General features: G+C 45.3%; 1 protein-coding gene and 1 pseudogene across 2 annotated transcripts; one reads left to right on the top strand and one right to left on the bottom strand.

Annotated features, from left to right (window-relative positions):
- The first annotated feature begins 1,996 nt into the window (after window positions 1-1,996).
- LOC119353387 lies at window positions 1,997-7,379 on the top strand (annotated as a pseudogene).
- Window positions 7,380-7,510: 131 nt separating this feature from the next.
- LOC119353386 (probable serine/threonine-protein kinase PBL7) lies at window positions 7,511-12,066 on the bottom strand. 2 transcript variants are annotated; one of them, XM_037620001.1, is made up of 5 exons: window positions 11,724-12,066; window positions 10,001-10,179; window positions 9,667-9,859; window positions 8,720-9,111; window positions 7,511-8,611 (listed from the first exon to the last, which is right to left on the bottom strand). In XM_037620001.1, exons 1-5 carry the CDS (start codon window positions 11,821-11,823, stop codon window positions 8,072-8,074), a joined length of 1,404 nt encoding a protein of 467 aa, XP_037475898.1. In that variant the 5' UTR covers window positions 11,824-12,066; the 3' UTR covers window positions 7,511-8,071. The 2 variants fall into 2 exon arrangements, with proteins under 2 accessions (XP_037475898.1, XP_037475899.1); XM_037620002.1 differs by having other exon boundaries at window positions 7,512-8,611; window positions 9,667-9,856.
- Window positions 12,067-15,492: the final 3,426 nt, after the last annotated feature.

Below are 15,492 nucleotides of genomic sequence, written 5' to 3'. Positions count from 1 at the left end.
GTGTCCCATGTCCTATTCTACCTCACCGGCGACTGCAACAACACTTCAAGGGGCGCATCCGGCCGCTGGACATGGACACGGCCGTAACAACAAGGACGGTCACCGACGGAAATTTGGACTAGTTTTATGTTGCTAGTAATCATATGGATTTGATGATTTGCGAATGGTGTATCTGATTGTTGAAACGATTGTTTGAGTGCGGATTTTGCTAGCTGTGGTTGTAGATACTCCCCGATCCAAGCCATGTCACTGCGGGCACCGGTCCCGAGTGGCCGAATCTTGGTGCAACCAGTTATTAATCGCATTTCTATTCACGCGTGGCGGCGGCGCCGCACCCGTAGCCGGCGACGCTTCTCCTCCGCGCCACGCGGCGGTCCAGCTGCACCGGCGGCAGCACGTGCCGAGGACGCCCCTGCACCGCCGCCTCGCCTCCTCCAGTCCAGTCAACGCACGGCCTCTCCCAATCCTCCTCTCTCGCGCGCGCGCGACGATCGCGGCCGTACGTGCTCCGGCGTGGTTCCTCTACGTAACACGATGCCGCCGGCTGGCTTTCTTCCTTTCCGGCAAGAAAATTCACCCCCGCAGCTCAGTTGAGACCCCGCACGTAACCGCTTCCGCGACAGACCGTAACCTTGTCCTTGTGTGTCAGCAACCACGGCTGCTGGTCGCGAAGATAAAAACGCGTTCACTGAGGAAAGAAAAGGATAAAATATGGGAACCACTAGGGTCGATCGCTCGATCATCTTGCACCCGAGAACCAAAGGCTGAAGAGGTCGCTGTTGAACTCATCATTGGCGTGAAGGCGCTGGATTCCTCCGGGGGACGCTAAACCCTCCAGTATTTCTTCATTTTCATATTAGCGGTCGGGATAAAAGATTACGGTTTGGGGCCCCCTACCGTGCCGGACCTCAACAGCATAACCGGAGGATCGGCATCAGAGAAGGGAGCTGCGGAGGGGGGGCCGGGGCATATTCCCTTTCCTCTCTTCTCGCCGAGGCAAACAGCTAACAAGCAGCACGCTCTTTTTGACGACGGCATTTTGCAGCTCGAGCTCATCCACAAACTCCGTTCACAATTTCTCTAAAAAAAACTCCGTTCACAATCTTATACTCGTATTACGAGACGGCGGGAGTATATTTTAAATATTTTAATATAAATAACATATAGATCGAAATGAGTCAACAAACACACTAAAATGTGTCTACATACATCTGATTCGGAAAAAGGTTAAAACATCTTATATTTGCGAACGGGGATAGTGCTCCCTTTTGTTCGATAATGTAGTGTCTATATTCTTTTTAAAGTCAAGCATCACAAACTTTGATCAAATTTGCACAGAAAAACATTTACATCTAGAATACCAAACTTATTTCATTCGACTCATTACAGGATGAACTTTCATACTTTATACTCCCTCCGTTCGAAAATACTTGTCATCAAAATGGATAAAAAGTGTTTTCGAACGAAGGGAGTATATTTGGTATCCATTTTGATAAGAAAAACTTCTAGATACATCACTTTTTATCTATTTTGATAACAAGTATTTTTGGACGAAGAAAGTATATTTGGTATCGTAACATAAATAGTTATCTCTAATAACTTGGTGACCTTTTTAAAAATCTATATGCACTATATTATAGAACGGATGGAGTAGTAAATAGTAAAGTAGAAAAATAAATGGTTTAAAGGTTCAATTTTTTTAAAAAAAATATATAGCGCCGAAAATGCAAGTGTCCTAGATGCACGCAAAATTTCATGGGGTGATATTGGGAAGCTCCAAAAACAAAGATACAATCTAAAGCTTCGAAAATAGGCATTTTACTTTTAATTTTCAAAGAACCACGGATGTCATCTTGGAATGGAATTCCACACGAGCACCCGAGCATATTCGACGCCCAAATAGTAGCAATTCATATATTCTTTTTCGAATTTACTAGTCCGTATTTATAGGGAAGCAGATGAGCTGAGGCTCCAATAGCAATTTTCGATTCTCCTTTTCCATCGTCCTTTCCGCGCCGCATTAATAGAGCTCAGCGACGGCCATCCGCTTCCTGCCTCCCCCTCCCCTCCAGCTCCAGTCCAATCTCACCTCACCTTCTTCCTACCCATTTCCAGCCGCCGCCGAGGTACCAAATCACCCTCCCCTAAACTCCCTCCTTCTCTCCCCTTCTTGTTCTGCTCACGAGTCGCCAAATCCAAGCTCGGTTTTCGTCAATTTGGTCCTGGACGCCGCCCATTTATCCTTCATTTTCTGCCTCCGCATTTCGATGCTCCCGAGGATTCCCCACTCAGCTCCCACAGCTGTTTTCTACTCTCTTGTCGGTGTGATGGTAGTCTCATCCATGGAGATGCGCCCTGCAGGTTCATGGAGCGACGGAGGCGGGTCGCCGTGCTGGCCCTGGTGCTCCTGCTGCTCTCGGCTTGTCATGGCAGAAGAGGTATGACCTCGATTATCTTTCTTTTTTTTTGTTGGGTAACTGTTCTAAGTTTTCCTCAAATGAATTCCAAGAACGCGTTAACTAATTCAGTAGCGATTGGGCTGTTTACTGAATTCATTCTGACTGCCATGATTGGAGAAAGCATAGACGAATATCAGTGCACACGCAGGCATTTCAAAAGGTGTAATCATGCAGGGAGAGAAAGGGGGCAGCTATGGCACTGACGAAATTGCCCTGCTCCCTGTAAATTTCCCCAAGTTCTGATTGCCTGTTAGCCGCACACTGGCCTACAACTGAACTAATTGAATGCACTTCTTGTTGTTGTGGCTGGGGCCTTGGGGGTTGTATCCAAACATCTGGAGAAAGTTGTACCATCTTTGTGTGGACAGAAAAGGAAATTAGGTGGCTGGCAGTTGGAACCTACCTGGTCCCTTGTTAACAAAATGAAGTTCTGGTTGCATATGGTTGGTCATGTCCAGAAAATAAAAGGGTTGAATTAAGAAGAACGAGTTGATGAACCGTGGCGGCAAAGAACCATTGTACTGTTGTGGAGCTTGACTTGCTCTGGGGATTCCACTAGCATCACCCATGATGCCCCCAATTGATCTTTAGCTGCCATATCTAAGCATTATGTTCAGTGATTCACAGCAAAAGACCATCATAGATTCTTTTGGAGCTTGGCTTGACAGATCTAGTGCGTGTACAACATATGGCACTTAACCTAATACTCCTATTTGATAAGGCCCCCAACTGATTTTGTCTGTCATATACTCATATCACTGCAATATTTTCAGTTATCCACTTGCTCTAGGTGGATTTGTGATTTGTGAATATAAGTGGTTTCAGCCTTCAGGACATGAGAATAGGTGAAATTGAATCACCTATGCCCTTTTAACTTGGCTGTCACCCGTTCATGCTTAACCTCTCCTGGTAATTAGAACTTACTTTTGTTCTATCCGTCAGATATTATATGCACAAACTTAATCAAAGTGAACTTGTGCTAAAAGCTGCCATATATGACAGGCAAAAATCAATTGGGGTCATCTATTTTGTTTGCTTTCAGTTTGTTCAATTTTGTTTTTCTTGGCGTAAATGTTTGTCCATCTGCTTTGGCATCTTCTTATATCTGAAATTGATCTTCTGCACTTGTGTTCAGGATTGCACCATTTAATATGCTAATAAACTAACTGTTTTCATTATCGCAGAGTTCTCTGTCAAGAATCATGATCAGAGTCTTATATATGATCATACTCTTGCTAAGACCATCGTGGAGTATGCTTCAGCTGTAAGTTGAACTTATTCTCATTATTGCATTAAATGCATGTCATGCTTTCTAAATGGGAGCTTTAGTTCGTCTTTGTCTTGAATCTTGTTAAGTCAAATTAACTAAATACTGTCTGCAGGTGTATATGACAGATTTAACAGCTTTGTATACATGGACATGCTCAAGATGCAATGACTTGACTCAAGTAAGAAACCCTCCAACTGTTCTCTTCCATTCATATCTATCTAGGGGTGCTTATTTGTTTTCCTGAAATTATAACTGTTCAAACAGTAAGGGATCTATCAAGATGCTCGCCAATGGTTGGTTGGGTGTCATATGCAGCAGCCCGTCAACTATACAGCTTATAGAATCTGTCCTTTCTTATTTATACATTCACCTACTTCTGAAATAGGACTTCGAGATGAGGTCTCTAATTGTTGATGTGGAGAACTGCTTGCAGGTTCCTATCTTAACACACTCCATTTTAAGTTTTCATAAATTTCCGGCATATTTCTTATCAAGTGTACTGAACTTTTCATGATATGGCCTTCCTTTTACCTGCCATTCTACGGGTGAACAATGTGACAGGCATTTGTCGGTGTAGATCACAATCTAAATGCCATAATAGTTGCAATCAGAGGGACTCAAGAGAACAGGTACTAATCAAATTGCATGTGCTTCTAGTATTCCCAGTTAAACCAGTATGCTTTATGTGTTACTATTCTGATTTCTTGAGTCACATGTCCTTTATGTTTTAAATTTGCTTGCTCAGTGTGCAGAATTGGATCAAGGACTTGGTATGGAAGCAGCTTGATCTAAGCTATCCAGACATGCCAAATGCAAAGGTTATTGCCAATAAGCTGTTTATACTTTCTTAAAAGAGAAAAAAAGGAAAGGCAGATGCACCTTTTTGCTAAAAGACTTTCTACTACTCTGGTTAAAGGTGCACAGTGGATTTTTCTCCTCCTATAATAATACAATTTTGCGTCTAGCTATCACAAGTGCTGTGCACAAGGCAAGAAAGACATATGGGGATATCGGCGTCATAGTCACAGGGCACTCAATGGGAGGAGCTATGGCTGCCTTCTGTGCACTCGATCTTGCTGTAAGTACACAAGATCCAATGTTTCACAAATACATTCAATGTCCAGACTCTTAATTCCTTCCAGGTTATATAAATTGTGGTCAAAAAACATTATTTCAGAGCCCCCGCGTCGCTCCCAGGGGCGACTCGGGAGGCGAAACCCTAGCCGCCGCCCAGGCTCCCCTCCTTCCCCTCCTTCCCCTCACCGTCGCCGGAGGATGCCGGCGGGCAAAGCCCTCACCGGTGGACGGCGGCGGCGGGGCCCTCGTTCGTGTGCTCGCGCGCTGCTGCTGGGCGCGCTGGAGCGGCGGGAGCGCGCGGTGGCGCGGTGGGCGGCCGTCTGCTCGCGGGGAGGTCGAGATGGCGTGGACTGCGTGCGCGGTGGCGCTGCCATGGCGGCCGCCGGCAGCTGATGCGTGCGGCAGAGTTGAGGGCGCCCAGATCTGGGCCGCACGAGCCCGCCCAGGCCGGCGACAATCACTCTGCCCCCACCCACCCCTCTCCCTCCTCCCACCCCTCCCGGCCGCCGCCGGCGGTTGCCGCTGGGTTAGTAAGCACGCGCGCGGCGACCTTGACGGTTGCTGCTCCGCTGTGCCCCGGCGGATCCTGGTGGCGGAGGCTGCGGGCCAGCGCGGCGGCGGCGCGGTGCGGGTGGCTGCTGCTGCCTGCTGGACGCGCTCCCGGCGGTGGCCGGCCTGCTGGAGCTGCGCTGGTCGGTGCTCACTCCTGCGACGACAACGTTTCTAGGCTTCCCCCATGTGTGTTGGTCTTCTCCGACGATTCTTCGCCATGCCCGGTCTGCCATTGCATCTGAGGTCTTCGTCCTTGGGTCGGGGCGAAATCCCCGCGCGGCGACGGCCTGCGCTGTCAACGGCGACGCCCTGAGGGTGCCGTCACCTCCTTGGAGGCGTTGGCATGACCCTGACCAGACCTCCTCCTCGAGCACCGGGAGAAATCCTAGGTCCGGCCTCCCGGACTGGGCAGCGGCGGCGTCTCAACGCCGTTCCCCTCTTGATGGCGCTGCTTTGGCTGCAAGTGGAGTACTTGATGCGGCAGATAGTGGTTGGCGATGCATCGCTCTGGCGTAGACTGCTACACAAGGAGCAGGTCGCAACGTTTGCCTGCGCCGGCGCTCCCCAATGAATGCTACACCAGTTCCAATCAGACCCTGCTTTTCACCCGCCGACTCTCTAGGCACATGGGTGCGAGGTACGTCGGCTTGGGCGGTCCTGAAGCTGCATTCGTCCCTGGAAGTGCCTGGCAATGGCAGTGATGCTGCCCTGTTGCTCCGAGTCTCGGTGCTTCGCCATTTTGGCTGGAGGCAAGGCTGGGCGAGGCCTAATGTCGTTGCGTGTCTGTAGTTGAGGGCACCTCCTCACCTAGCTTAGTCACTTGGTGAGGACGGTCGTGTGTGTGTGTGTGCGCGTGCGCGTGTGTGTGTCCCTCCTTTCTGGAGGTTGTACCCCTGATGTCTTCCTGTTCAATGCAATGAAACGCAACTCTTTTGCGTTTTCTCGAAAAAAAATAAATAAATTGTGGTCTTGTATCAAATTCCTAACACCAGCACTCTAAAATTTGAGGCTTGTTATTAAGTAAGCTATTGATTTTTCCCTTCAAACTCTATCCACAGATCAAGCTCGGAAGCGACAATGTTCAACTCATGACTTTCGGACAGCCTCGTGTTGGCAATGCTGTTTTCGCCTCCTACTTTGCCAAATATGTACCAAACACAATTCGACTGGTACACGGACATGATATTGTGCCGCATTTGCCACCTTATTTCTCCTTTCTTTCCAAACTGACGTACCACCACTTCCCAAGAGAGGTATACCTTGGGCACAAACTTGTAAATATGCTTTCCAACTCCCAGGAAGCCTTTATCGCTGTGTTATGCTTAGTCCTTGCTCATATTTTAGGTATGGATCGACGAATCTGATGGCAACACAACGGAACAGATATGTGATGCCAGCGGCGAAGACCCAAACTGCTGCAGGTTTTTACAGAGCACAGACCTTCCTTGCAGCTCAACTGCCTGTCTCTTTAGCTCCTAGTTCTAACAATATCCCCATCTATCGTCTTACTAGGTGCCTCTCCATATTGAGCCTGAGCATTCAGGACCATTTCACATACCTGGGAGTAGACATGGAATCAGATGACTGGAGCACCTGCAGAATCATCACAGCACAAAGCGTTGAGCGATTACGTAAGCATCTCAGCAGCAACATCATCATGACAAAGCACGCCATCGAGGTCTCCATTGTCGAGAATAGCATGCAGACAGACTGGAGCAGTTCCAGATAGCATACAGCATCTTGTTAACACCAATTTAGTGCAGAAGATGGCGCCTTTTCTTTCTCTTGAAGAAGGGGGGCTTCAGTTGGGGAATTTCATTCAGATTGGGTTGTACATTGTTCTTTCATAGCCTGTGAATATGTAGGAATGTAGACACGAATTATAGGCTCTAGAGTGTAAACTCTTGTCGGATGCACGAAAGATCCGTCTCTGTGTTTGCATCTTGTAAAAAATACAATAGCCATGCAGATATCTATACAGATGTCGCGAATCTGGGAAATAAAGCAAAATAAATTGAGAACATTGCCATGAAATGTCTATTAGATGTGTCATAGAATTCTAATCTGAAATCTGACCCACACTTGAGAAAAAGAGGCAAATTCTTCTCTGAATAGTTGTTTATTCAGATTCCAGTATTTGGCTACCTTTCACAGCAGTTAGAACGAAAAACATTCATATTTACACTCCAAAAAACTTGTATATCGTTTACTTTAGTCTGTACAACCATGCCTGATTGTGATATATCCTCTACAGATCATCATTCCTTTTATACATTCTTACAAGGTATGGACAAAAGGAAAAATCCTCTAATATCAGGATTTACTTACAAGACAACTCTTTTTCGATGCACAAACATATATGGCAATACCAAAAACCAAAGAAAACCTTATCCTAGCCGATAAATACAAAGTGGGTGATCTACTATACGTCGAGTGACGCTGTTATTGATCGAAGCAGGCATCCTGGGAGACAGATTCCCAGCAGTTGAACAGCGTCTCCCTTTCGCAATACGGTATGTGATAAGTGTTCAGTAGAAACAACAAAAACCCATGGAGTGTAATGTATGGTCACCAGGAGTGGGGAAACACAAGCCTGGCTGAGAGAAAAATGCTGGTCTGAACCACAGAGAAGCACTCACCCGTCACCAATGCAGGTGTGAAGATGCCTGGCAAAATTAACGGCAACACTGCCCGTTCGTATTGGCCATCAAATTCAAACCTGCCTGCTATATTTGCCAGGGTCTGCTCTCAGTTTCTCGTGGGCATCGACCTTGACAGCAGACTTGCGATCTCTATCAGCTTCACTGTAAGACTTCCCACTGTGCAAGGCAAGCAGTACTGGCACATCCAGGCCATCATTCCTCCCAGAGCTACTGCCACTGCAGCAGCCTTCACTGAGATCCTCTTCAAACTCCCCTCCTCTAGCCTCCTTTCTCCTCAAGTCCACGGCGTCCCAGTTAAGCGTGTCAGCTGCACGTTGAGCATCAGGAACACAACTGGTTGTCCGTCGGTGTGCTTTCGCCCTTGGGGTAGACGGGCAGGTCCTACAGCTTTTCGGATCATAATGTTGGGAAGCTAGATAAGAAAGTGCAGTGACAATGTCCCCTATGAGGGGCCGGGACGCCGCTTTCTCCTGCAAACACATTGCTGCAACGGCTAAAGCCTGGTACAAACCCCTCTTGGGATACCGGCCTTGCAGCAACGGGTCGGCCATCTGGCAGAACTTTCGACGGTCTCTGAACATCGGGCGAGCCTGCAATTTATATGGATCAGACACTTGGCACCTATGAAGAAATGAGAAAAATGTCCATCTCCTCTACACTAAAACTGATGGGAGGTAACTTAGTGCGGTTGAGCGTACCCATGCAACAAGATTTGACTCCCCATCAGGCTTGGTGTGATCAATGGCTCTCCGACCTGTAACAAGTTCAAGGAACACAACACCAAAACTGTAAACATCAGACTTTACTGTCAACTGCCCTGTCATCGCATATTCAGGAGCGCAATAGCCATACGTTCCCATAACTCTTGTTGATACATGAGTGTTTTCACCAACAGGGCCAAGTTTAGCAAGCCCAAAGTCAGACAGCTTCGGGTAATAATCTTCGCTCAGAAGAATATTTGATGGTTTGAAATCTCTATATATGACCGGTGGATTTGCCTTATCATGCAGGTACTCCAAACCTTTCGCTGCACCGACAGCTATCCTCATCCTTGCATTCCAATCAAGGGGCTCCCTGTCTGGTGGGCGGTCTGTCCAGAGAGCGATCCATGAGTTAGTACAAAAGAAGAAATATGGATGACAATTTCTTGTTGAGGGGATGAACAACGTGTATATTTTTTCTTAAGGGTTCTAGAAAAGGTTTCGGATGGCGAATAACTAAGATGTCAAATGTAACTGGTAATAAATCAAGTTGAAAATTCTGAAACTGAAGCTGAAATTGTTTGTGATTTGGCCCTTAAGGGAGCTGAAATAATAGGACCACTATCTGTTTTTATAGAGTTGTATATGTTAGCCATGTGATATCCTCATCGTATAAGGGTTTTTTTTTTTTGCATATTTACCACACCTATACATGTATAGAAGTTGTTGCTCTTGCATGTTCTTTATGAAGCTCAAGCCAACTACTCCCTCCGTTCTGATTTACTCGTCGTGGTTTTAGTTCAAATTTGAACTAAAACCACGACGAGTAAATCGGAACGGAGGGAGTAAATATCAAGATACTGGTAATATGTAAAAATACCAATTGCAATCAACCACTGAGAATTATTTTTATAGGACAGGAAACCATACAATGAGAAGCATACCATGCAGATGATTTTCTAACGATCCCAATAACATATACTCATAAACGAGGAGGCGCTGATCACCATCTGCGCAATAGCCAATTAATCTGACAAGATTGGGATGGTGCAAGAGGCTTAGCATGAGAACCTCCACAAGAAATTCACGATTTCCTTGGAAACCGTTTCTGTCGAGTTGCTTCACAGCAATAACCTGCTAAATGACACAGGCAAAATGGGTAACGTCATGGAAATTACCAATAAATTATCTCTTAAGTTGCAGTACATGAAAGATAACATCCGTTGCTCTTTTTAACAGAAAAGGGAAATAAAGTTTACAAGGCTAGAGATAACAAACCTGTCCATTCTCCATGTGTCCTTTATAGACACGACCAAAACCACCTTCACCCAACAAACAATCTTTTCTGAAATTCTTGGTAGCAATAGCTAGCTCTCGGAAAGTGAAAATCTTTGCCGGGCCATGTGGAGCACTTCCTCCTCTGCGAACAGAGCTTGAACTACGAGAATTGTATCGATCTGGACCCACCCACCAGAAAAACATTAGCATATAGTTCCTCAATTATAAGCTTTCTTGAATGCAAATATCATATAGTCCAGGAAATATAAAAGGCAAGGACCTAAAGAATGGACCATGACGCATAAACAGCTATAATACATATCTAACATTTGATGACCTGAAGACCCGTTGGCGCATTCACATCTATTGTCGAATACTCTACTTCCCTAACTCGTCCAGAACTGCCATTTACACTTAATGTCATCAAGTTGGTGGCATAAGTTGAATTGAAGTGCAAGATACTACTCTTTTGAGTTGTTGAAGTGATGTACAGTCAGTACAGAACAAAGCTATCCTAGGTAGCTCCAATATAAATACCTTCACGATCATGAGCATCCCATTAACAGCAGACCATTTTTATAATGATATAAAAAAGGTACTACTATCACCGACACTTTATGGGCCTTATAGTTATTTAATTTCAAGTTTAAACACCAAGCAGATATGTACAATGAAAACTCGTATCGTATCACCTCATGAGAAATTTTACTAGCATTAGAGAAACACATCTGTTATTGCTGCATAACAGTACCACTGTACACTGAAGAAAAGAATTAATCAAACATAGATCTCTTGTACCACCCTTCAGTGAGCAAACAACATCTAAATCGGTTTTAGATAATTATTATGTGATGTAAAATACTTCTGGGTGCAGGTAGATGAGAAATTGCAGCAGCCACAAGGACAAACAAATATACAAGATCGTGTGTACTTCTAATCAGGGATCGGACTTGCATGTTCTAGCAGGCAGCAGCTAAAAACTAAACTGTGGCGCTCGCTTCAAACTCTTCATCGGCCCCAACAACCAAACAAAGGGTGAAATCTAATTCAAGCAAGCTCGAAGCAACCGAATAGCCACCCCAAAGAGTAAGTCAGAGACAACAAGTGTAAACAACACATCAAATATTTGTTTCTTCGGTTGCTTCAGACAGGAAGTTTGGTAGCAAAATCACTGCAACCGCAAACTTCACATCAGACATTTCTCTCCCTTTCACGCAACATGAGTTCAGAAAAAAAAACAAATACAATTTTCTGCCAAGAAATAGTTCTTTTGTGTGTCCCCTTCACCACCACTACCTCAGCAAGAATTCAGACTAACATCTGCATATCTGAATAAATGAATGAATCATCTACCGCGATAGAATCAAATATACTCTTCTACATGCAAGGAATCAAAATATACAAAACTAATTCGCTTAGTCCCGGCCCGATAAATCAAGATGCTACAGTTAAGCACAGATCCATGTCCACCTCAACGACTCAACCGCCCCCAAGGCCCCAACCAATTGGCAATTAGGTGTTCTAAAAACATGGCAATTAGGGATCAGCTAGGCCTCTTGTACCGTCAGGGAACAATAACCTTTTTATGCCTGAATCAATGCTGAGAAATCACTAAAAATCATCAGACATCTGAACGGACATGACAGGAATCAGAATGACCAAAAGATCAGTCCTTCCGGTCTGCGCAGAAACTGGACAAGTCAAGTCAAGATGCGGGCGTTACCTGGCGCCGGCTTCGCCGCCGACGGCCGGGGCGACGGCGAGAGCGCCGCCGCGTCCTCCCCGGCCTTCCCCGAGGACCCCGAGCACGGGAAGCAGCTCATCTCGCCCGGCCGTCAGAAAATGCCGGCCAAGAAACCCCGGCGATCTTTGGACCGTGCTGATCTCCCCGGCGTGGAAAGTGAAAATCTTTGGGGGGGAGCCGGGGAGAGGGGATGGATGGCGAGTCAAAACCGGAGAGCGGAGAGGCGTGGAGCAAAAGGGCAGCTCGGGAGGGCAAATTTCGTGAATATTATAATGGCGGTTGAAGTGTTCTTGGCGAGGCAGTTTGCTGGTGGCCAGTTGAGCCGAGCTGAGGTAGTTGCGCTGTCATTTTGTCGAGCTAAAGCGGGGGATGGTTACAGAAAAGGGGCGCCTTTTATGGTTTCAACAAGAAATTTAAAACTATTTTGATTGGGATTGCTCATAGTCTAATGTATGCCAATATTCGATATAGGGTTTGACATGACACAAGGCTGGACAGGTACAAAAAATGCCGTCTCACCTGGTATCTTTTGAATCCTTCAGTACAGTATATGCTAAAAAAGCATTAGTTCATAGTATGCAATAAATTAAAAAAATACTCCCTCCATTCACAAATATAAAATGTTTTGAATATTTCAATATAGTCTGCATACATTTGATTAAAAAAAAGTTAAAACATCTTATATTTGTGAACCGAGCGATTAGTCTTCTATAGAAACACTAAATAAATATATTAAAAAAAACACTAAATAAATATTCTGTAACATGGATGCACATTATCATAAATACATGCTCCGTATGGGCTATTGAGAACTACTGAGATTACAGTGAAGTCGTCAGAGTCGTCTCGCTGCCCGTCGAGACGTCACCTCCCGCTAAAAAACAATGTGTATAATAAGTATTGTTTTGATCATTATAATTTTCGTAGAGACACTCAAACAATATATATTTACTCCCTCCAATCCATATTACTTGTCGCTTAAATAGATGCATCTAGACAAATTTCAGTGCTGGATACATCCGTTTGAGTGATAAGTAATATGGAACGGAGGGAGTACATAAAAACAACCCTTCCGAAATCACTCTTTGAAGAATAGAAAATTATGCCAAATTCTTGATTAAATAAACAATGTTTTCCTTTTGCATCCACCGGCTGGGCTTCATCTTACGAAAGCAACCTTGTTGAAACTCAAAAGCTTGAAAAAGTAGTGGATCGGAATTCGTCGATATAGACAGCCGACAATCACGAACTAAAGAGCTTCAGTAGTAGTTCGGGATAATTTTATAATGAGCTTGGTAAAGTAGCGGATATGTCTAGATTGTGATCGCCATCTGAGAGAGTTTGGCACCAAGGAGGGGTAGAAGATAATCACAAATTTTGTCAGACGGAGAAGGGGGGGTACAAACCTCCTAAATTTTGGGATGGAGCCGCATTTAGTTGAGCTTCGTTAGATGGAGAAGGAAACGGGGAAGAAAATCATGCCACTGTGCCATCCCCTCCGCATGACACTGCCAGTCACCTAGACGGGAAAACAAGGACAAAAATGAGGCCCAAGTTCTAACCTAACAAAAGCGCACACATCATCCGTCAATACCAAACAACATCGCTAGAACAAGGACATAGAAAAAGAGGTCTTATTCCTTGTCACTGATGGCATCATTGTCTCACCAACACTGGCTAGACACCTAGACTTAACCCTAGCTATAGCTAGCATGAAGGGAGAGTACATAGTCACCCTAGAGCGTGGACCCCCCCCCCCACCCCCTCTCATCGGCGTCGGGAGGCACCCGGAGGGGAGGGGAATTGACTGCGGCAAAAGCCTTACAAGGAATCCTAGCTATAGCGATTACAACCTTATTTTCTTGATGGGCGCCAGCCGTACCAGTTGGGCGACTACAAGCCTTATTTTCTCGGTTTTACGAGATCAAGCACGTACATTGAATGCTTCCTCCGGTTGGGCTAGCCACAATGGGTAGTAACATAGACTAGTAACATGCCCATGGTACTAGTCTATGTTACTATCTTTATAGTGAGGAGTAACATATGTGTGGTAACATTAAACACTTTATTTATTAGGCTATAGACACATCTTGCATTGATATGTGTGATGTTACTCATACATAGTAACTAGCTATGTTATCACTTTCATCTCTTTCTTCATTTATTGCATGCCACATCATCTATTTAACCTAGATATGTGTGATGTTACTACCTATGTTACTTTCATTGTGGGTAGTCTTATAAGTTGGACACGGGTTTTTAGGTCTTAAGTTTGACTAGCGAAAAATGAAACATACGAAAGAAGTAAAAAAAATCCATGCCCAACTTATAGATCCAACTGGAAAGAGTATTATCATTTGATATAGGACCCCACTACAAATCCGATGTCAAATTTTTTAGCATGGCAAATCGAACGTTTTTCGTGACAAATAATATCTCCGAGGATGGCAAGTTTAGTTGGCGAGCATGGCAAACCCGCCTCAGTTTATTTATTTTTTGACAGAAAATTGCCGCACTTGCAAACCAAATTTGCCATTATGTGCCAATATAAATTGGCATGAAAAATGTCATATTTTTCATGCCTAAAATCTGTAGGATTTTTAGTGTTTCCATTAATATATGACACGGTCATGCATTTTTACTTGGTCATGAACCAAAATCCATTTGTCCGCCGAATGGTGCCAAACGGTGAATTGGCAAGAGATCTTATACATGCGCGTCTGTCGCCATCGGGAAATGGCACGCCCAGCGAGGCGCGTCCACCCGTTCCGTCCCGTTTGACTAGCTAGCTCGTCGGTCGTCACCTGACCAGCTGCATTATTCGGGTGTACTCTAGCTAGTACATCGATCTGCCTGGCTGGCTGGCTGGCTCCGTGTGCGCCCATTTGCCTGCCTCGCAGGTTTGTTTAAGCCGGCCGGCCCGCTGTAATCACGTCGCCATGCATGATTATGCTTTCAATATTGCCGCCTGAACAATGTGAACATGTCGGGCGGATGGGGTAGCTAGCTAGCCAGAGAAGTACAGTGCAGATGGCTCTGGATACTCAATCCACCAGAAAACAATCGACAATTTGTTCACTAACACATCTATATACAAGAAAACAATCAACGATATGTTTACTCACACATCTATGTACAAGAAAACAATCAACGATGTGCCATAACTAAAATAAGTGTACAACTTTTACTTCAAAGCGAACAATATTTACTTTTGAATTTACACAATATTTTTTTCAACGGAAATGCTATCTGACGACCCCGATCGCGCTCTCTCCCACAAAATTCGTTTGCATGAATTTTGGCGCAGGATCAGAGCCATGTCAGATTTTGAAAGTACTCCCTCTGTCCGAAAATACTTATCACCAAAATGAATAAAAGGGAATGTATCTAGACGTATTTTAGTTATAGATGCATCCCTTCATATCCATTTTGATGACAAGTATTTTCCCCTAGGGTTTCCCTAGGGTCCAACCCTTCCTTCGGGGGCACCGTTGAAGTACACCAAATCCCATGTAAATCACATTGTTCGAGAGCTGGTTCTCGTGTGGAGTCCGTCTTGGGGGAGGAAAAAGTGGCCTTCGGCGATTTGCATGGACAACATGAGCAGTCAGGGGGGTGCGCGGCGGTGCGGAGGAACCGGAAGCAAGGGAGTCTAGGGTTGAAGATCCATCTGCGGGAGCCGGGCTTGCCCCGGGGAGCGCGGCGGCGGAGGGCGATGATGACCGAAGGAAGATCGGGGGGAGACTGG

This window comes from Triticum dicoccoides, chromosome 2A (genome assembly GCF_002162155.2).
Source record: "Triticum dicoccoides isolate Atlit2015 ecotype Zavitan chromosome 2A, WEW_v2.0, whole genome shotgun sequence".
In the NCBI taxonomy this organism is placed as follows: Eukaryota; Viridiplantae; Streptophyta; class Magnoliopsida; order Poales; family Poaceae; genus Triticum; species Triticum dicoccoides.
The sequence above is the reverse complement of the archived record's forward strand: the minus strand, read 5'-3'. Positions and strand labels throughout refer to the sequence as shown.